We start from the raw sequence: 21,425 nt of genomic DNA, 5'->3' as shown, positions 1-21,425 counted from the left end.
AGAAACAGACATTGCTAATTTTTCCTAGCAATCTGTGTTCTCCCTTTCTCTCAAGATCATTCCTTGATTACGCCTCTCTACAAATGGCAGGTCAGCGTGATTCTGGCTCAGTCTACTCAATTTCTGGCTACTCCAGTGGAAAAGGAGGAAGACTCTCATTGTCTCTGTGAGAACGGGAGGAAAACAGTGGCTTGGCTGGTGACTCCCAAATCTCTAGGTAAAAGTCGAAGAATGCTGAAAACTGCAGGAAGGAATTCTCTGTGCTGTTCTCCCATTTCGGTATCTGAAGTTAGGGCTACTGGTTCCTGGAAAATACTGCAGCTGTGTGTATCATCTGAGGTTATGCGAGAGGTAAAGCCTGGTGGATTCATAGTGTCCAAGGCCGTGTCTAGCACTAAATGAAACATCATCAAATCTTACAGCTCTTGGGCAACATCTTCTGAAGCTACAGGCATTGCTGGCTGGCAAGGACATTTTGTCAGCTTCATCCCTCTCAGAGATCAGACGATTGCCCTATGAGACCCCCACAGTTTGCTTTTGCTGTTGTTGTCTGTTGTGGTAGCAGTCATGGTGTGCATGCAGAGTAGCAGACTGCTAAACAGCATTGTGGGACTGGTGAGTTCCACTACCGTGGTGCTCACGTTCTGAATAAAAGCACCAAAATAGAGTCACCTTTCAATGGCAGCGCAGCTCACCCGCTCCAGGATTCACTCTGATACAGATAGCTAAGCTTCCGCAGGAAAGAAGCTGGGCCCATCTGTGATGGGCCTCTAGGCTGAAAACTCCCAGAAACAGCAGCAACTCCTGCTGCATGGTGCTGCTAGGCAGAACTGACTGATTTATTTCCTCCAGGGCTGGTGGAGTTCTTGGTGAGCACTGAGGCCCTCCAGAACCAGCAGCCATGCAGAAACACCACAGTGGAGACCCCTGAAAAAGGGCGGAAGGACACAGTCATCAGGCAGCTGTTGGTGGAGGTATGCGGGCTGTGAGTAGGAGAAGCCTGAAGCTGACTCACAAGCTAGACACATTTATCAGAGCTCTAGGTGATGAACACGTGTCATTGATGCTGTCATTGATACCGTGGTCTTACATTATACTTGGCAGGAACGCATAAAGTCTGCAGGTTAACAGCTGTGCAATGCATCTCCCTCTACTCTGTATTTTAAAACTTCCCCATCCCCTGCCGTAAAAGGACTCCTGGTCCAATTCACCCTTCCCTATATCTGCTTCATGTTACCTCCTATTTCAGTACGCCGCCGCCTTTACAGTTTTCCCAGTAGGTTTGCCCGTCAGCACGTGCTGTCTCTCTGTTAGTCGAGTAGCCAAGCAAACTGCCTGTTGTGCTGAGCGTGATGCACCTTTGGTCTGGCACCAGGGTTAAGGTGGGGAATTCAAAGTACCTGTGGGAGTTCGATGCCTGAATAAAAGTCCCCCCTCCAAACTCTAGATGTTATAACAGTCCATGAAAACATGTTAAAATTTTACACCTTATCTGTTTTCCATGGCTGATACTAGGCGGTATGGAATTAAACATTATGTGGCAGTACCACGTAGTTTATTATAGGAAAATGCTGTCTAGATTGTTCCAAAGTTAATGCCTCCTGTTTATTTTCATGGAAACTACAACAGGTACAAAAGAACAATAACACAGTCTGATACAGTAAATGCTCAGCTACAGGATACTATTTTTCAACATAGTCGCCACCACTAGCTATGCATTTTTGCATAGTGAGGTGGTGGGTGGTAGACCCACTGCTTAGTCTCTATCAGTGTTCAGCAAGCATCAATGAATGTCAGTGGGTGCAGTTTTTTCTGCATGGAGGAATTCAGTTACATACCTTTTCTTCGTATGCACTTCCGTGTGAGAAGTTTGTTTTGTCACATTGCTTCTCTGTAGCCATCTGTTGCATGGCAACAAAATATAATGGAATACTGGTTGGAAAATTCAGCCTCTACTGCCATACCACCAACATCCTGACATCGTGGGCCAACGTTATAAAACAGGCGGCAATACTTTTGGAGCATCCCTCATGGGATTATTATGCCGAGTGCTGTAACTTGACAGAAGTATGTGATGTTCTTAACTTTTCTCGCAAAACAGCCTAATACTTGCCTGTGTTGCATCAATAGCGTCACCAGATATTATAGTGCCCATTTTCCCTTTCTATTCTCAACAGATGTTTTTCCTCAAGTGTCTGCAGCTTATGATCAGTAGCACTGCAGAGGATTTCTGAGCGGCCCTCTAGAGGTGCCATGAACTTTTGCTAACAAAAGCACTTGCTGCTAATGCTGCAGCCCTTTTGTTACAAGGATGCAGGAGCCTCACTGCATACAGTAGTTGTAGGTCACCCACATGACAGTCCTGCAGTGCTGTTGCTCTCCTTTTCCTGTTCTTCCCAGTAATTTACTTGGATTAATATTTCAGAGTTCTATATATTACAGGGAGTGTTTGTGACTGCCCCTCCTTCTCCAGTTCATTCACTTTTCACTTACTTATTCATCTGTCCTTGTTAGGCATCCCTCTGTCTGTATTTTCTTCTCAATAACTTCTCACTTCTCTTATTTTCTTTCATTCCACCCAAGCCTGAAGGAGTTGAGAAGGAAACTGTTCAGAACTTGGTGCTCTGTTTAAAAGGTAAGGCCCTCCCTCCCTGCCATCTCCATTTGTTTCTGTGTGGGTGCTTGGAGGAAGAAGATAGCGCTGCCTCAACCATTTTCCATAATGGCTGATATTTTACAAATATCATTTTACAAATGGACATAAAGAGTAATGAGACAAGATGTCATTCTCTGAGTAAATTGCTATGCTATTCAAATTTCTTCAAAACTTACTCATGCCAGATGTTGCTGGGAGAGTCTTACATGAAAGGCTAGTGGATGAGTTCTGTAATTCATAAAATATACAAATGGGGAAGTTTGTGCTTGTACCTCTTGCATTTTTTAACTTGAATTCATTTTTTCATTATGTGAAATATGGCTTACAACAATTATTTTTAGTATATTTTGGTAGTATTTGTAGTACTACTAGTTTCACCAAGGACAAGTCCTGGCTGACCAACCTTCTGTGGCCTTCTATCATGGCACAACTGCCCAGAAAGGTGTGGTGGATGCCCCGTCCAGGTCAGCCTAGACCAGACTCTGAGCCACCTGACAGAGCTGTAGGTGTACCTGTTCATTGCAGGGGAGTTGGACTAGATGACCTTTGAAGGTCCCTTCCAACTCAGACACTTGTATGATTCTAGTTAATCAGAATGGGACCCTTCACTTGGGACCCAGAGACATCTTTATTTATAGCAAGGGATGAAGGGAAGAGGAAACTTTTCTGATGTTCCACTGAAGCCTCTTCCATTAGGTCTTTCTGATGTTCCACTGAAAGCCCTGCCCCTTCCATTAAACCTGGGACTGCACTGAAGCTGTTTCATCTTGTTTCTCTCAGGAGAGTCCGTGAAAGAGAAGTTTTCTCTGTTGCTTCCTTCGAATGTGGTACAAGACTCAGGCAGAGCATATTTCTCAGTGCTAGGTGAGTGATCTGCCTGAGAAGGGTCTGCTGGGAGAAAGAAACGTGCTGTTTCCACCCATCTGCATGACTGTGTTGGCCTCCTACCTCTCACACAGATTCTCCTCCTGGTTCCAAGCACACTTCATTCCCGCCTTTCATCTCTTCTGTCTCAAGTGCTTTCCCTTTCAATTCTGTTCTATTTGTCCCTCTTTCTGCATCTCGTTCTGTTCAGGTTTCTCTACTAGTGCCCGATATGTTGACTTATTACGCTCCTTTTTTTTCCTCTGTTGTTGTTCTGTGTTTTACTCCAGGATCATTATCAATACAGATCTTTCTTCTGCCATCTCCTCCTTCTGTTTTCCTTTAGATCCCTCTGATTTTGGCAGCTGATGTTGCATTTCATTAATATCCTTCTTGTAATCACTGTTCCTTAGGTGACCTCATGGGCACTGCCATGCAGAATCTGCACCAGCTACTCCAAATGCCGTTTGGTTGTGGTGAACAGAACATGGTCCTGTTTGCACCCAACATCTATGTCCTGGACTATCTGAACAAGACAGGACAGCTGAGTGAGGAGGTCAAATCCAAGGCCATCGGATACTTAGTGAGCGGTGAGTTGAATGCGGCTTTTACTTCTGCTCTCAACTTTTGCAGAACTTGTCTGGCCTGCTTCTGTCAAATGCTGGCCAGACGTGGAAAGACAGCTTGTCTCTTACTCACGCGGTCTCTTCTGCATGCCAGGGAAGCCCTTTCTATGTCTTTTTTCCATTTTCTGTTTCTTAAGCATTAAAGTACCTAGTCATTTCACCCACTTTTCTCTGCTCCTTAACGGAATTGGAATGCAGTGCAGATACCAGGTGACCTGCTGCAGTGGTTTGTCCATTGTTGTTAACGTGTCCTGCCCGCCTTTTGAAGAAAGGCAGATACTGCATCTCTTGCAGTATAAGCAGTATATGGAGGTGGGGGTGTATTTGCTAGGATAGGACTAACCTGTTTCTCTGTTTTGCTGTTGCTGATAAAGCTGCTTTTCTCTTCTCCCCTGCATTGCTCAAGCAGACATTCTCTGAATGTTGCTTTAACTCGCTGTAGGTTATCAGAGGCAGATGAACTACAAGCACCCAGATGGCTCTTACAGTACCTTTGGACCACGTTATCGCCAACCGGGGAACACCTGGTGAGATTTCAGTGTCATCTGATCCTCCTCCATATGTTCTCTTTCTCAGCTACACAGCTACGACAAATACCACCTGATGGTAAATAGGAAACGTAGTTGTAGACCAGTGGGCTTTTCAGGGCTGCTCTGGGCCCTGTGCTGCCTCTTAAGTGAGGAAAAAGGCTGCATCAGCCAGTTATGTAGCTGAAGCATCTCCTCCCACCTTGCAGCTATGAGGACTATGGAGGACAAGAAAGAAAGACAAAAACAAACTGGGAAAGAAGGGAGAAGGGATTTCACATCCCAAATGAAGAAAGATGAAGAGTTGCAGTGGCAGCTCTTCTAGAGTAGGATCTGCTGAGAACTGCTGGGAAAGGTATTTTCATATAGGTGGAAAGGATGATAATCCAAAAGCAGTGCTGTATGGTTATCTTCCAAATGTGTTTGTTACTAAACAAAAGACAGTCTGGAGGAGAGGGTATGTTGCCAGTGTGATTTACTGCAAAGCTCCGAGTTATTCCAGCATATTATTACCATGCATTTTCAGCTTTAGGTAAGGGTAAGAATGGATGATTTCATCACCTTGCTTTTGGTCCCTGAAACAGCGTGCCCTGAGAGTAATTGGCCTCTCCACATGCCTAGTTTTTTTCCCATAACTGCTTTGTAAAAGCTCTTTTAACGTGTTATACGTTATCTACGGTTTTACTGACATATCTGGGGAATTCTGGGAAATCCATGAGGCATGGATATCTGGAGAGAGAGTCCTGCCAGCAGACCATGAGCTTCTATGGATTGATTCTTCCTTGTCATTCTGATTATTACTCTCATACAGATGTTGAGCTAATTGGCATGCAGTACTCTATTTTTTTTCTGAAGACGTGTTCGGATTCAGGTTAACAATCTTTGTCCTCAAAACTGTAGCCTCAATGCAACAGGATCATAGGGTTATACGGGCCAAGAGGCAAAGAAGAAGCCAAGGCAAGAAGCAGGTTTTTGGCAGATTCTTTGAGGTGAAGATGTACTCCTTGTCTGACTAATTGACCTACAGATCCCTAAGCCTCTTTTTCTTCTTCCAGACAAGTGATGTGCACATGTGCTCTGTCAGCCAGGAGGGATAGCAGGCCTCCGCAAGCCCTCTCACTGTTCTTTCTCCCTTACAGGCTCACAGCCTTTGTCCTGAAGTCCTTTGCCCGGGCCCGGTCTCACATCTTCATAGATGAAAAGCACATCCAGGATGCTTTGATCTGGCTCAGTCAAAATCAGAAGGAGAATGGCTGCTTCCGCAGTTCTGGGGTGCTCCTGAACAATGCCATGAAGGTAGCATGTCTGCCTAGTTCATTCTTAGTGAGGCTGGCACTTGACTGTAAATCAAATGGGGGCAGCTGAGCTGCTTGAGCACACAGGCCTATGGGGAATTCCCATATCAATGTCAAGAACTAAGGAGCCGGAGGCCATTCGGTGTGACCGCCATGACAAGGAGGAGAATCAAGGCAAAACATGAACGGCACAATATGAGCAGCAATGGGGAGGACACGAGCTAAGGGTCTACAATAGAGAATAAAGTATACCCACAAGAATGGTAGAAAAATGAATATAAGAAGATATGTGGAGTAAGCATCTACTTTTATGTTTCCCCGCAGGGTGGAGTGAACGATGAGGTAACACTGACAGCCTACATCACTATCGCACTGCTGGAGATTCCTCTGCCTGTAACTGTATGTGTCACCCGAGTCACAGATGGTACTAACCTGCCCCGCTAGCCTCCTACAGATAATTAGGCCCCTTTACATTTTGAAAGAAGAAATTCTGTCTGGATATACTTCCTTTCTTTTCAAGTCCAAGATGGACTGACACTTTTTCTCCGCTTTCCTCCCCTGCCCAGTACTGTCTCTTATACAAACATTTTACTTCATCTTCTTCTAAGTTCTTTTCTGGAGTATCTTGCTTTTGCTCATTTTAAATGGATTAATAGTGAGTTAAATAATATTTAAATTTCAGAAATGACCCAGATGGGTTTTCTACATCCATTAAAAAAAAACCCGCTCCTTTTGGGTCAGAGTTGTACATGTCTGTTAGAAGACTCGGATGGGCTTACTGTGTTGACGCAACACACAGTGCAGGGTAAGTCAGGCAGTGAATACTTCCATAGGCAGAAGAATTGGACCTTGCTTCAAACTCTCAATATCCAAAATCATTGAACTGCTGGCAAAAAAAATCACTGTAACAAGATATTTCAGAGAAAAGAAAGGTACAAAATAAAGAGCACTCTTTGGTTACTCATATGTCACATAAGGAAGCAGACCTGGAGGGAAAGGAAAACACAATGGTACAATATATATCGGACAGTGTGGCAGGGTTGTAAAGGGTCCATGGGTACCATACAGTTCCTGTTGTTCTAAGATGGACTTCAGTATGACGTCTTGCCGCCTGGTGTCTTTATCTCCCCAGCACTCGGTGGTGCGTAATGCTCTGTTCTGCCTGGAAACGGCAGGAAATGGGAAAGAAAATCACGTGTACACCAAGGCACTGCTGGCGTATGCCTTTGCCCTGGCAGGGAAGGAGGAGAAGCGGAAGGAGTTCCTCAGCTCACTTGAAAAGGAAGCCGTCAAAAAGGGTGAGTGCTCGTGGTGGGACATTGCTTTCTTCCTGCCCACAGATCTTACCTCTACCTCTGATAAAACGTCTTTTGTTAGTGGGGAAATGGGAGTATGGAATGGCTTCTGTGGATGGGGAAAGGTGTAGGGAGAGGAAACGCTTGTGCAAAGCGGTTGTATTTCTGACAGCTCCCTGTGGGTGCCCAGTCCTACCCCTCTGTTCTGAGGGATTCATTCATCTGGAGGCACCACGCACCATTCCCATTGGTGATGAACAAAAGGGTGGCTCTGCTAACACCTCACCTCAGTCTACTGCTCCTGTCATACCAGGCACTGCTTTAACAAAATCTTGGCAATGTTTATAGCCGCTCCTTCCTTCCAGCGGATGTGCTCAACACAGAACAAAGCTTACCTCTCACAGCATGAGGGACGATACATCAAAGAAGAGATGGAGACATAAGATGAAGACAGAGAAGTGCTGAGACATAAGACAAACATAATGGGTCATTTCAGAGGTCCTAGCATAAGCACTGAGTCTTCCAGGAAACTGTATCAAGACTCAGAACCATTCTGGTAAGGTCAGCCTGGATGGTCCATTTGCCCAAATGTCGTCTAGCAGGGTTGCAAAGGAAGTACCACTTCTGAAAACGGAGTGGTGTGCCAGCCTGGTGCTCTTCTTAGGTCTCTGTCTCCTTGAGGTGTCCAAACCTGTATATGTGTCTGTCAATCTGGAGTTTAAGTGAAAGTGGCATCCAGGCCCAAGAACCAGGCCTTGGCACTCCTAGACTAGTTGTAAACATGCATCGAGTGTGGGGCTATCTAACCCTTCCCGTTTCATCCCATAGGACAGGTACATGCTGGGGGCTCTGTCCTCCCCACTGGCAGCAGGTCAGTAACTCCTTTGCAAGAAACTGCTACTAATTCCTTGCTGTCTTCTCTACATGCACCCTGCCTCCTGTGAAGATGGGTCTGTTCACTGGCAGCGGCCTGGGAAAGAGCCAGAGGCTGATCTCCCGTACTACCGCAATAAAGCTCCCTCTGCTGAAGTGGAGATGACGGCCTATGTGCTCCTTGCTCACCTCACCACGCAGCCAGCACCTTCGCAGGAGGAGCTGTCATTTGCATCTCTTATTGCAAAGTGGATCATTGGTCAGCAGAATCCCAATGGAGGCTTCTCCTCCACCCAGGTAAGCAGCAGTTTCCCTCCTGTGGCCTCCCATATCAGTATCAGGAGAGTGCCAGAGACCAAGGTGGGAGCACAGTAAGGTTAAGCCAAGTGGGGTCTTGTACCCCTGCAGTATAGCATCTGCTGCCGCTACTGAGTTTCCAAGAGGCCAGAGGCTAGTATGTCAGGTAGCACCACAGGGAATGACTGACATGTTGATTAATGACCTGGCTTATTTGACCCAGTGGGTGAGAATGCTAGTGACACAATTGACACTGCAGTTTGGAGCTCCCACCGTAGTTTGTGTGTGTATGCAGTTGCTGCTTTTCCCCGGGGAGAGTAGGTGAAGGCTGCACTGAGCTTCACAACAGGAAGTTCAGGAATATGTGCCTGCTGTGCAGAGGACATGGGAAGAAAATGGAAGCCTGCAAAGGCTGATCTTTCTATCCCAGCTTCTCACTTAAGACCAGAGAAAGTGAAGAATGGAGGAGAGGGTGCCTACTGACAGCAAAGGGCGGGCTGTGGGAGAACAGGATGTGGAATGGCTAACAGGGCTAACCCGGCCATGGGTGTCGGGACCTGGCTCTTGCAGGACACAGTTGTGGCTCTGCAAGCCCTCTCCCTGTATGGAGCTTCCACCTATGCCAAGAGTGGAGCAGCTTCCAAAGTGTCCCTGCGATCTGGAGGAGACTTCCAGCAAGACTTCCACGTGGATCCCTCAAACCGGCTGCTGCTCCAGCACGTGGCCCTGCCCCAGGTGCCAGGGGAATACAGCATAGAGGTGTCTGGCAAAGGATGTGTCTACCTGCAGGTGAGGGTGGTGGGGAAAGTGCTGTCCTGGGAGGGGAGCCCTTTCTCAGGCAGGAGCCAGGGGGAGGGCAGAAGGGATAAGGGTGAGGGGGATGAGTGCAACGGAGAGCTCCGGGAGAGGCCAGAGAAGAGTAGAGCTGTGTGGAGAATGGAGCGAGAGGGAAAGAGGGAGAGAGCCGTGAGTGTTGGGGAGCTGTGAGAATGGGGAAGGGAGAGAGCTGGGCAGGCAGATGATGATCTCTTTCATGCGTTGAGCATGCACACACGCAGCTGCTGGCTCTCCCGTAGACAAGCCTGAGGTACAACGTGCAGCCCAAGCAGGAGAGTGCACCCTTCCTGCTGCATGTACACACGAGCCCAGAGACATGTGAGGACTCCAAGGCTCACAAGGTCTTCGACATAGGCATAAATGTCAGGTAAGTCTATGTTTGGTTTGAGCCCTCCTGAGTAGCCAAGGGAGCTGGAGGAGGTCTGGTGGTGCAGAGTGAGCCAGTGTGGAAGGGGAAGGGTGGCCCCCTGGAAGCTGGGCTGGAAGCAGCTGGGTTGGGAGGAGAGGCTGTGGAGGCAAGAGATGTCCTGTAGGGGATAAGCTGTGCAGGGAGCAAAGGGCTGGGCTACTGAGGGGCGGCACAGGTGACTAGGGAAGTGTGATGGGCTGGAGAAGAAGGTGCTGGATTGACGGGAAGTGGTGAGGTGTCAAGTGTTACAGGAAAAAGTGGAAGTGCCCCAGCTTTGACATGATGTGCTCTGAATCTCTGTGGCTTGGTTCCTTAGTTACACGGGTGAGCGCAGTGTCTCCAACATGGTGATTATCGATGTGAAAATGCTGTCGGGATTCATCCCTGTCAAGTCCTCAGTGAGGAAGGTAGGAGCCCATGTGAACCGTTTGTCTGAGGATATCTGCCCCTTTCATTTTATCACCGGAACCACATTCAGTTTCTCCTTTATTTTTAAGACATCTTGCAAGTGTCTGTGGCTTACTAGGGGGCTGTAGGATTGGCATCATCTTGATCCTGCCATTGTCATCTACACGCACAGTGTGTGGACAGTACTTTTCCTTTCACACCTGGCTGGAGGCCAGTACTACGTGATCAATCTGCGTAAAACAGACTATGTCTTTTTTTTTTTTTTTTTCTTTTCTTTGGACAGGTAATGGGTTATCTCTGAGTTCAGATACCTTGCTGAAAACACTGTCCGTGTGTATCACATTCAGAAGCAATAGTGGTTTCTTTTTCCTTCTGCTGGTCTTACCCTATAGCTTATAGCTTGTCCTGTAATTGTTTAAGCCTCAGGTCCCTTTTTGAGATGCTGAGCAAGTGTGTGTTGCCCTGGAAAAGAGCAGAGATTATAAGATACTGCATAACTAGCCAGCCTGAAAGAATGTATTGTCATTGAATCCTCCCGTTGCTGTGTTTGGACCAGTGATCAGTCCCTGCTGGAGCTGCATAGTACTTAATCTGCCAGGCTGGTGAAGGGAAGACCTGGAGACCATTAATGCCTAATGGTGCACCAAGGAGTCAGTTCCACAACACAGACCTAGCCATTGCTGTCAGTACTCCTAGTGCTTTATCCACAGTGTGTGCCATCCATAGGGCTGTGAAAACGGCACAGGAAGACTACCCTCAATTCAATAACAATTTGGTCTTCTTTCTTCAGCTGGCACACCACCAAGTTATTGAGCGTACGGAGTTCAGTACCAACCATGTCTTAGTGTATGTGGAAAAGGTGAGTCTCCATTTGGGGCTAGAATGGGACAGAAAAACACAAGCCTTGTGGACGTTTGGCCACCCAAGGCAAAAGACACGGGTCTCAAAACTGCCTTGGATCTGATAAAAATAGGAATGAATCTTATAGTGACTTTTGCTGACCTCAGAATTCACTGGTACCTTCCTCACAGCCCTCGGCAGGTTTTCCCTCTGGGCCTGCATATGGATCAGCCTACACCTGTCCACCAGACACGAGCTCCCCCAGCGTGGGGAAAGGCCCCGGGGTTTCCCCTTGTCCCTCAGCCAGGCCTGCTGAGGGACACGCTCACACGCCCACACTCCCAGCGCCCAGGGCACTACTGGCAGCAAGAGCACTAGTGGCAAGAGTTCAATGAGGAGACAGCAGGAGAGCCCAGGGCAGACGCAGAGCAGACACTCAGCCTCCATCACTTCCTTTTCCCAGCTGAGCAACGTGACCTTGAGCTTCTCCTTCACGGTGGAGCAGGACATCCCTGTGCAGGGCCTGAAGCCAGCTCAGGTGAAGGTGTACGATTACTATGAGACAGGTAAGCATGGGGCTGAGGGTGTCTCGGGGAGTGACTGTGGGGAGTTGGATTCATGGAGGTGCCTGCGAGCTATGGAAACCCACAGCTGTCCCTGGCACTTGTCCCACTGCACTCCTGGGAGAGGGACCTCTGACAGCCCTGCTCTCTCTCTTCCCTTCTGTTTTTCAGACGAATTTGCCATACAGGAGTACAGTGCTCCCTGCACCACAGGTAGGGTACATAGGAATAGATGGCCTATTGCAAATTATTTTGAATGGAAGTCTTTTGCAAACCTTAGGTTTCCTCAGCCTACGTACAGTCTCTGAGCTTGTCTTTACCATGCCTACAGCAGTCTTGAGAAAATAATGAGGGGGAAAATAATGCTGAACACCCCATGTTATATTTCATTTTATTCACCGAGACTGTGAATCCCAATATTATTGCCTTAAGTCAGACAGAGGCACTTTTCCTGTGTGTGTTTCACATTGTATGAATGAGACTGAAGTCTTGCTTGGGATGGAGCACCATGCTCAGCCTTTGCATATCTACCTTTTTCAAGGCCACTTTCACCATGCTGCAGATACACAAGTGCATTGAGGAATTGTCTCCCAGCCACCTTGGTGAAATGTTCACATGTCTTCTAGCAAATTTCAAGCTTTGCCCTGGGTTATTTTTTCCGATCCTGTGGGAAATGCAGGTGCCAAGAGACAACACTTACTGTGATAGCTCATGCCTCCCCTTCCTTCTCCATAGCATGGATATAATGAACATGTCCAGCCATTCCCAATGTGTTATCCTTCTACAACGTGGCAATTTTAGGTGATGTAGGTTCCCAAATTTTAACACGGCTTAAGCTCACGTGGCACAAAAGGGGCTACCACAGGATGCAGAGAAGTCGTCCAGGGTTCTGGGTATTGCTTCACCAGGAATTCTCTCTCACTCTGTCCTTTTCCTACCTCCAGCCAAAGCTGAACAGGGAAATGCCTGAAGAATACATCTGAGCCCTGATGGATCAGCTGACTTGTTTCTGCCGTTAGTAGTCTACCTTAATGAGTCCTCTAAAGTGTTACATGTAAGGATACCTCAGCACCAAAAACAAAGCAAGTCAACACAATTAAATAAAGCCTTGATCCTCCCCATCTGCCTCTGGCCTTATTTTTTGTTAGCATTCCTCATCTCTCTTCTCATCCACATTGTGGTGAAGTGCTCTGAGATCTAGATAGAGCTGTCCATGCCAAGACGGTGTTTGGCAAGTCCTTGGGAATACCAGAAGGCAGACAGCTTTTGGCAGCGAGGAGGTGTGTCATCATGCTTGCTGGTTGTCTAGGAGGAATGGGAATTCTGCCTGATCCATTATGCATCATCTCCCTGCCTATAAATGCAGGTGTTTTCTGCAACGTAATTAATTGCTGGACATAAGCCCCTCTTCACACACCTCCTCTCATTCCACAGTGAAATGGGTTCTATGCAATAGGAGGACAGCATAGAACTTGTTCAATCTGGTTTTTCAGAGCAGACCAGCGAGAAACAAAAGCAAGACCTGTGAAGGAAAGTCTGGTACAGCTGAAGTGAAATCAGAGAGGAACTGCAAACTTAACAGCATCATTATTCGGAATTACAATCAAGAACTACACGATGGGAATAACCAGGTTAGGGGATGACCTGCTAGAAAGGAGAAGGACCTAGGTGTTCCAGTACAGCCTCTGATTACAGAGCCCAGAAAAGAACACAGTATTCCAGACACAGCTTCACCAGGGCAGAGTAGTGGGGGAGGAGAACCTCCCTCAACTTGCTGGCCGCTCTCTTCTTAATGCACACAGAGCCAAATCCAGCCTGGCCCTGAATGCCTCCAGTGATGGGGCATCCACAACCTCCGTGGGCAACCTGTTCCATTACAGCACCACCCTCTGTGTGAAAAACTTTCTCCTAATATCTAACCAAAACCTCCCCTGCCTCAGTTTAAGACCGTTCCCCCTTGTCCTATCACTATCCACCCTCGTAAACAGCCATTCCCCTTCCTGTTTATATGCTCCCTTCAAGTATTGAGAGGCCACAATGAGGTCGCCCTGGAGCCTTCTCTTCTCCAAGCTAAACAAGCCCAGTTCCCTCAACCTTTCCTCATAGGAGAGGTGCTCCAGCCCTCTGATCATCTTAGTGGCCCTCCTCTGGACCTGTTCCAAGAGCTCCACATCCTTCCAGTACTGGGGGCTCCAGGCCTCCAGTGCTCCATCATCTGTGGCATTAACTAATGGGCCCACTGCTGGCTCATGTTCAGTCTTGCGTCAGTCAACACCCCCAGGTCTTGCCCAGGTGGCCAAGAAGGCCAATGGCATCCTGGCTTGTATCAGAAATAGTGTGGCCAGCAGGAACAGGGAAGTAATTGTCCCCCTGTACTCAGCACTGGTGAGGGCTACAGGGAATTGCTTCAAGCTGCGCCAGGGAAGGTTCAGGCATGTGTGATTAATGGTTCTACATCAGGGTGGAGGACGGTCGGAAGTGGTATCCCCCAAGGGTGGGGCTTGGGACCAGTGCTATTCAACAACTTAATTAATGACATAGATGATGGAATCGAGTGCACCCTCAGCAAGTTTGCAGATGACATCAAGCTGAGTGGTGCAGTTGATACAGTAGGGGGAAGGGAAGGCATCCAGAGGGACCTGGACAGGCTGGAAAAATGGGCCAACAAAAACCTGATGTGTTTCAGTAAGGCCAAGCGCAGGGTGCTGCACTTGGATTGGGGCAATCCCACGTTTTATACAAACGGGAGGAAGATCGCCTTGAGAGCAGCCCTGCAGAGAAGGACTTGGGGGTCCTGGCGGACGAGAAGCCAGACATGAGCCAGCAGTGTGCGCTTGCAGCCCGGAAGGCCAACTGTGTTCTGGGCTGTATTAAAAAGGGGTGGCCAGCAGGGAGAAGGAGGTGATTGTCCCCCTCTACTCAGCTTTTGTGAGGCCCCATATGGAGTACTGTGTCCAGGCCTGGAGCCCCCAGTACTGGAAGGATGTGGAGCTCTTGGAACAGGTCCAGAGGAGGGCCACTAAGATGATCAGAGGGCTGGAGCACCTCTCCTATGAGGAAAGGTTGAGGGAACTGGGCTTGTTTAGCTTGGAGAAGAGAAGGCTCCAGGGCGACCTCATTGTGGCCTCTCAATACTTGAAGGGAGCATATAAACAGGAAGGGGAATGGCTGTTTACGAGGGTGGATAGTGATAGGACAAGGGGGAACGGTCTTAAACTGAGGCAGGGGAGGTTTTGGTTAGATATTAGGAGAAAGTTTTTCACACAGAGGGTGGTGCTGTAATGGAACAGGTTGCCCACGGAGGTTGTGGATGCCCCATCACTGGAGGCATTCAGGGCCAGGCTGGATTTGGCTCTGTGTGCATTAAGAAGAGAGCGGCCAGCAAGTTGAGGGAGGTTCTCCTCCCCCACTACTCTGCCCTGGTGAAGCTGTGTCTGGAATACTGTGTTCTTTTCTGGGCTCTGTAATCAGAGGCTGTACTGGAACACCTAGGTCCTTCTCCTTTCTAGCAGGTCATCCCCTAACCTGGTTATTCCCATCGTGTAGTTCTTGATTGTAATTCCGAATAATGATGCTGTTAAGTTTGCAGTTCCTCTCTGATTTCACTTCAGCTGTACCAGACTTTCCTTCACAGGTCTTGCTTTTGTTTCTCGCTGGTCTGCTCTGAAAAACCAGATTGAACAAGTTCTATGCTGTCCTCCTATTGCATAGAACCCATTTCACTGTGGAATGAGAGGAGGTGTGTGAAGAGGGGCTTATGTCCAGCAATTAATTACGTTGCAGAAAACACCTGCATTTATAGGCAGGGAGATGATGCATAATGGATCAGGCAGAATTCCCATTCCTCCTAGACAACCAGCAAGCATGATGACACACCTCCTCGCTGCCAAAAGCTGTCTGCCTTCTGGTATTCCCAAGGACTTGCCAAACACCGTCTTGGCATGGACAGCTCTATCTAGATCTCAGAGCACTTCACCACAATGTGGATGAGAAGAGAGATGAGGAATGCTAACAAAAAATAAGGCCAGAGGCAGATGGGGAGGATCAAGGCTTTATTTAATTGTGTTGACTTGCTTTGTTTTTGGTGCTGAGGTATCCTTACATGTAACACTTTAGAGGACTCATTAAGGTAGACTACTAACGGCAGAAACAAGTCAGCTGATCCATCAGGGCTCAGATGTATTCTTCAGGCATTTCCCTGTTCAGCTTTGGCTGGAGGTAGGAAAAGGACAGAGTGAGAGAGAATTCCTGGTGAAGCAATACCCAGAACCCTGGACGACTTCTCTGCATCCTGTGGTAGCCCCTTTTGTGCCACGTGAGCTTAAGCCGTGTTAAAATTTGGGAACCTACATCACCTAAAATTGCCACGTTGTAGAAGGATAACACATTGGGAATGGCTGGACATGTTCATTATATCCATGCTATGGAGAAGGAAGGGGAGGCATGAGCTATCACAGTAAGTGTTGTCTCTTGGCACCTGCATTTCCCACAGGATCGGAAAAAATAACCCAGGGCAAAGCTTGAAATTTGCTAGAAGACATGTGAACATTTCACCAAGGTGGCTGGGAGACAATTCCTCAATGCACTTGTGTATCTGCAGCATGGTGAAAGTGGCCTTGAAAAAGGTAGATATGCAAAGGCTGAGCATGGTGCTCCATCCCAAGCAAGACTTCAGTCTCATTCATACAATGTGAAACACACACAGGAAAAGTGCCTCTGTCTGACTTAAGGCAATAATATTGGGATTCACAGTCTCGGTGAATAAAATGAAATATAACATGGGGTGTTCAGCATTATTTTCCCCCTCATTATTTTCTCAAGACTGCTGTAGGCATGGTAAAGACAAGCTCAGAGACTGTACGTAGGCTGAGGAAACCTAAGGTTTGCAAAAGACTTCCATTCAAAATAATTTGCAATAGGCCATCTATTCCTATGTACCCTACCTGTGGTGCAGGGAGCACTGTACTCCTGTATGGCAAATTCGTCTGAAAAACAGAAGGGAAGAGAGAGAGCAGGGCTGTCAGAGGTCCCTCTCCCAGGAGTGCAGTGGGACAAGTGCCAGGGACAGCTGTGGGTTTCCATAGCTCGCAGGCACCTCCATGAATCCAACTCCCCACAGTCACTCCCCGAGACACCCTCAGCCCCATGCTTACCTGTCTCATAGTAATCGTACACCTTCACCTGAGCTGGCTTCAGGCCCTGCACAGGGATGTCCTGCTCCACCGTGAAGGAGAAGCTCAAGGTCACGTTGCTCAGCTGGGAAAAGGAAGTGATGGAGGCTGAGTGTCTGCTCTGCGTCTGCCCTGGGCTCTCCTGCTGTCTCCTCATTGAACTCTTGCCACTAGTGCTCTTGCTGCCAGTAGTGCCCTGGGCGCTGGGAGTGTGGGCGTGTGAGCGTGTCCCTCAGCAGGCCTGGCTGAGGGACAAGGGGAAACCCCGGGGCCTTTCCCCACGCTGGGGGAGCTCGTGTCTGGTGGACAGGTGTAGGCTGATCCATATGCAGGCCCAGAGGGAAAACCTGCCGAGGGCTGTGAGGAAGGTACCAGTGAATTCTGAGGTCAGCAAAAGTCACTATAAGATTCATTCCTATTTTTATCAGATCCAAGGCAGTTTTGAGACCCGTGTCTTTTGCCTTGGGTGGCCAAACGTCCACAAGGCTTGTGTTTTTCTGTCCCATTCTAGCCCCAAATGGAGACTCACCTTTTCCACATACACTAAGACATGGTTGGTACTGAACTCCGTACGCTCAATAACTTGGTGGTGTGCCAGCTGAAGAAAGAAGACCAAATTGTTATTGAATTGAGGGTAGTCTTCCTGTGCCGTTTTCACAGCCCTATGGATGGCACACACTGTGGATAAAGCACTAGGAGTACTGACAGCAATGGCTAGGTCTGTGTTGTGGAACTGACTCCTTGGTGCACCATTAGGCATTAATGGTCTCCAGGTCTTCCCTTCACCAGCCTGGCAGATTAAGTACTATGCAGCTCCAGCAGGGACTGATCACTGGTCCAAACACAGCAACGGGAGGATTCAATGACAATACATTCTTTCAGGCTGGCTAGTTATGCAGTATCTTATAATCTCTGCTCTTTTCCAGGGCAACACACACTTGCTCAGCATCTCAAAAAGGGACCTGAGGCTTAAACAATTACAGGACAAGCTATAAGCTATAGGGTAAGACCAGCAGAAGGAAAAAGAAACCACTATTGCTTCTGAATGTGATACACACGGACAGTGTTTTCAGCAAGGTATCTGAACTCAGAGATAACCCATTACCTGTCCAAAGAAAAGAAAAAAAAAAAAAAAAAGACATAGTCTGTTTTACGCAGATTGATCACGTAGTACTGGCCTCCAGCCAGGTGTGAAAGGAAAAGTACTGTCCACACACTGTGCGTGTAGATGACAATGGCAGGATCAAGATGATGCCAATCCTACAGCCCCCTAGTAAGCCACAGACACTTGCAAGATGTCTTAAAAATAAAGGAGAAACTGAATGTGGTTCCGGTGATAAAATGAAAGGGGCAGATATCCTCAGACAAACGGTTCACATGGGCTCCTACCTTCCTCACTGAGGACTTGACAGGGATGAATCCCGACAGCATTTTCACATCGATAATCACCATGTTGGAGACACTGCGCTCACCCGTGTAACTAAGGAACCAAGCCACAGAGATTCAGAGCACATCATGTCAAAGCTGGGGCACTTCCACTTTTTCCTGTAACACTTGACACCTCACCACTTCCCGTCAATCCAGCACCTTCTTCTCCAGCCCATCACACTTCCCTAGTCACCTGTGCCGCCCCTCAGTAGCCCAGCCCTTTGCTCCCTGCACAGCTTATCCCCTACAGGACATCTCTTGCCTCCACAGCCTCTCCTCCCAACCCAGCTGCTTCCAGCCCAGCTTCCAGGGGGCCACCCTTCCCCTTCCACACTGGCTCACTCTGCACCACCAGACCTCCTCCAGCTCCCTTGGCTACTCAGGAGGGCTCAAACCAAACATAGACTTACCTGACATTTATGCCTATGTCGAAGACCTTGTGAGCCTTGGAGTCCTCACATGTCTCTGGGCTCGTGTGTACATGCAGCAGGAAGGGTGCACTCTCCTGCTTGGGCTGCACGTTGTACCTCAGGCTTGTCTACGGGAGAGCCAGCAGCTGCGTGTGTGCATGCTCAACGCATGAAAGAGATCATCATCTGCCTGCCCAGCTCTCTCCCTTCCCCATTCTCACAGCTCCCCAACACTCACGGCTCTCTCCCTCTTTCCCTCTCGCTCCATTCTCCACACAGCTCTACTCTTCTCTGGCCTCTCCCGGAGCTCTCCGTTGCACTCATCCCCCTCACCCTTATCCCTTCTGCCCTCCCCCTGGCTCCTGCCTGAGAAAGGGCTCCCCTCCCAGGACAGCACTTTCCCCACCACCCTCACCTGCAGGTAGACACATCCTTTGCCAGACACCTCTATGCTGTATTCCCCTGGCACCTGGGGCAGGGCCACGTGCTGGAGCAGCAGCCGGTTTGAGGGATCCACGTGGAAGTCTTGCTGGAAGTCTCCTCCAGATCGCAGGGACACTTTGGAAGCTGCTCCACTCTTGGCATAGGTGGAAGCTCCATACAGGGAGAGGGCTTGCAGAGCCACAACTGTGTCCTGCAAGAGCCAGGTCCCGACACCCATGGCCGGGTTAGCCCTGTTAGCCATTCCACATCCTGTTCTCCCACAGCCCGCCCTTTGCTGTCAGTAGGCACCCTCTCCTCCATTCTTCACTTTCTCTGGTCTTAAGTGAGAAGCTGGGATAGAAAGATCAGCCTTTGCAGGCTTCCATTTTCTTCCCATGTCCTCTGCACAGCAGGCACATATTCCTGAACTTCCTGTTGTGAAGCTCAGTGCAGCCTTCACCTACTCTCCCCGGGGAAAAGCAGCAACTGCATACACACACAAACTACGGTGGGAGCTCCAAACTGCAGTGTCAATTGTGTCACTAGCATTCTCACCCACTGGGTCAAATAAGCCAGGTCATTAATCAACATGTCAGTCATTCCCTGTGGTGCTACCTGACATACTAGCCTCTGGCCTCTTGGAAACTCAGTAGCGGCAGCAGATGCTATACTGCAGGGGTACAAGACCCCACTTGGCTTAACCTTACTGTGCTCCCACCTTGGTCTCTGGCACTCTCCTGATACTGATATGGGAGGCCACAGGAGGGAAACTGCTGCTTACCTGGGTGGAGGAGAAGCCTCCATTGGGATTCTGCTGACCAATGATCCACTTTGCAATAAGAGATGCAAATGACAGCTCCTCCTGCGAAGGTGCTGGCTGCGTGGTGAGGTGAGCAAGGAGCACATAGGCCGTCATCTCCACTTCAGCAGAGGGAGCTTTATTGCGGTAGTACGGGAGATCAGCCTCTGGCTCTTTCCCAGGCCGCTGCCAGTGAACAGACCCATCTTCACAGGAGGCAGGGTGCATGTAGAGAAGACAGCAAGGAATTAGTAGCAGTTTCTTGCAAAGGAGTTACTGACCTGCTGCCAGTGGGGAGGACAGAGCCCCCAGCATGTGCCTGTCCTATGGGATGAAACGGGAAGGGTTAGATAGCCCCACACTCGATGCATGTTTACAACTAGTCTAGGAGTGCCAAGGCCTGGTTCTTGGGCCTGGATGCCACTTTCACTTAAACTCCAGATTGACAGACACATATACAGGTTTGGACACCTCAAGGAGACAGAGACCTAAGAAGAGCACCAGGCTGGCACACCACTCCGTTTTCAGAAGTGGTACTTCCTTTGCAACCCTGCTAGACGACATTTGGGCAAATGGACCATCCAGGCTGACCTTACCAGAATGGTTCTGAGTCTTGATACAGTTTCCTGGAAGACTCAGTGCTTATGCTAGGACCTCTGAAATGACCCATTATGTTTGTCTTATGTCTCAGCACTTCTCTGTCTTCATCTTATGTCTCCATCTCTTCTCTGATGTATCGTCCCTCATGCTGTGAGAGGTAAGCTTTGTTCTGTGTTGAGCACATCCGCTGGAAGGAAGGAGCGGCTATAAACATTGCCAAGATTTTGTTAAAGCAGTGCCTGGTATGACAGGAGCAGTAGACTGAGGTGAGGTGTTAGCAGAGCCACCCTTTTGTTCATCACCAATGGGAATGGTGCGTGGTGCCTCCAGATGAATGAATCCCTCAGAACAGAGGGGTAGGACTGGGCACCCACAGGGAGCTGTCAGAAATACAACCGCTTTGCACAAGCGTTTCCTCTCCCTACACCTTTCCCCATCCACAGAAGCCATTCCATACTCCCATTTCCCCACTAACAAAAGACGTTTTATCAGAGGTAGAGGTAAGATCTGTGGGCAGGAAGAAAGCAATGTCCCACCACGAGCACTCACCCTTTTTGACGGCTTCCTTTTCAAGTGAGCTGAGGAACTCCTTCCGCTTCTCCTCCTTCCCTGCCAGGGCAAAGGCATACGCCAGCAGTGCCTTGGTGTACACGTGATTTTCTTTCCCATTTCCTGCCGTTTCCAGGCAGAACAGAGCATTACGCACCACCGAGTGCTGGGGAGATAAAGACACCAGGCGGCAAGACGTCATACTGAAGTCCATCTTAGAACAACAGGAACTGTATGGTACCCATGGACCCTTTACAACCCTGCCACACTGTCCGATATATATTGTACCATTGTGTTTTCCTTTCCCTCCAGGTCTGCTTCCTTATGTGACATATGAGTAACCAAAGAGTGCTCTTTATTTTGTACCTTTCTTTTCTCTGAAATATCTTGTTACAGTGATTTTTTTTGCCAGCAGTTCAATGATTTTGGATATTGAGAGTTTGAAGCAAGGTCCAATTCTTCTGCCTATGGAAGTATTCACTGCCTGACTTACCCTGCACTGTGTGTTGCGTCAACACAGTAAGCCCATCCGAGTCTTCTAACAGACATGTACAA

General features: G+C 48.5%; 2 protein-coding genes across 8 annotated transcripts in view; one reads left to right on the top strand and one right to left on the bottom strand.

Moving 5' to 3' along the window:
* The window catches only part of A2ML3 (alpha-2-macroglobulin-like 3), a 37,372-nt gene extending 24,761 nt beyond the window's left edge, over positions 1-12,611 (top strand). For 5 of the 6 annotated variants that reach the window (XM_040648395.2, XM_040648399.2, XM_040648398.2 and 2 more), the window contains 15 exons: positions 91-217; positions 853-974; positions 2,584-2,635; positions 3,437-3,520; positions 3,934-4,110; positions 4,589-4,673; positions 5,813-5,969; positions 6,293-6,367; positions 7,101-7,266; positions 8,210-8,433; positions 9,004-9,222; positions 9,510-9,637; positions 9,996-10,086; positions 10,878-10,946; positions 11,119-11,384. In XM_040648395.2, the coding sequence (XP_040504329.1) occupies positions 91-217; positions 853-974; positions 2,584-2,635; positions 3,437-3,520; positions 3,934-4,110; positions 4,589-4,673; positions 5,813-5,969; positions 6,293-6,367; positions 7,101-7,266; positions 8,210-8,433; positions 9,004-9,222; positions 9,510-9,637; positions 9,996-10,086; positions 10,878-10,946; positions 11,119-11,322 (1,980 nt within the window). In that variant the 3' untranslated portion in view covers positions 11,323-11,384. The other variant, XM_040648396.2, reaches the window with a different exon arrangement.
* A 2,914-nt stretch (positions 12,612-15,525) lies between these two features.
* A2M (alpha-2-macroglobulin) overlaps positions 15,526-21,425 on the bottom strand; it is a 28,691-nt gene continuing 22,791 nt past the window's right edge. The window contains exons 28-36 of one of the 2 annotated variants that reach the window (XM_025142810.3): positions 20,871-21,036; positions 19,704-19,927; positions 18,915-19,133; positions 18,500-18,627; positions 18,051-18,141; positions 17,191-17,259; positions 16,644-16,746; positions 16,434-16,475; positions 15,526-15,702 (exon numbers count right to left, since the gene is read on the bottom strand). In XM_025142810.3, the coding sequence (XP_024998578.2) occupies positions 15,677-15,702; positions 16,434-16,475; positions 16,644-16,746; positions 17,191-17,259; positions 18,051-18,141; positions 18,500-18,627; positions 18,915-19,133; positions 19,704-19,927; positions 20,871-21,036 (1,068 nt within the window). In that variant the 3' untranslated portion in view covers positions 15,526-15,676. The other variant, XM_025142803.3, reaches the window with a different exon arrangement.

This window comes from Gallus gallus, chromosome 1 (genome assembly GCF_016699485.2).
Source record: "Gallus gallus isolate bGalGal1 chromosome 1, bGalGal1.mat.broiler.GRCg7b, whole genome shotgun sequence".
NCBI classification, from domain to species: domain Eukaryota; kingdom Metazoa; phylum Chordata; class Aves; order Galliformes; family Phasianidae; genus Gallus; species Gallus gallus.
The sequence above is the reverse complement of the archived record's forward strand: the minus strand, read 5'-3'. Positions and strand labels throughout refer to the sequence as shown.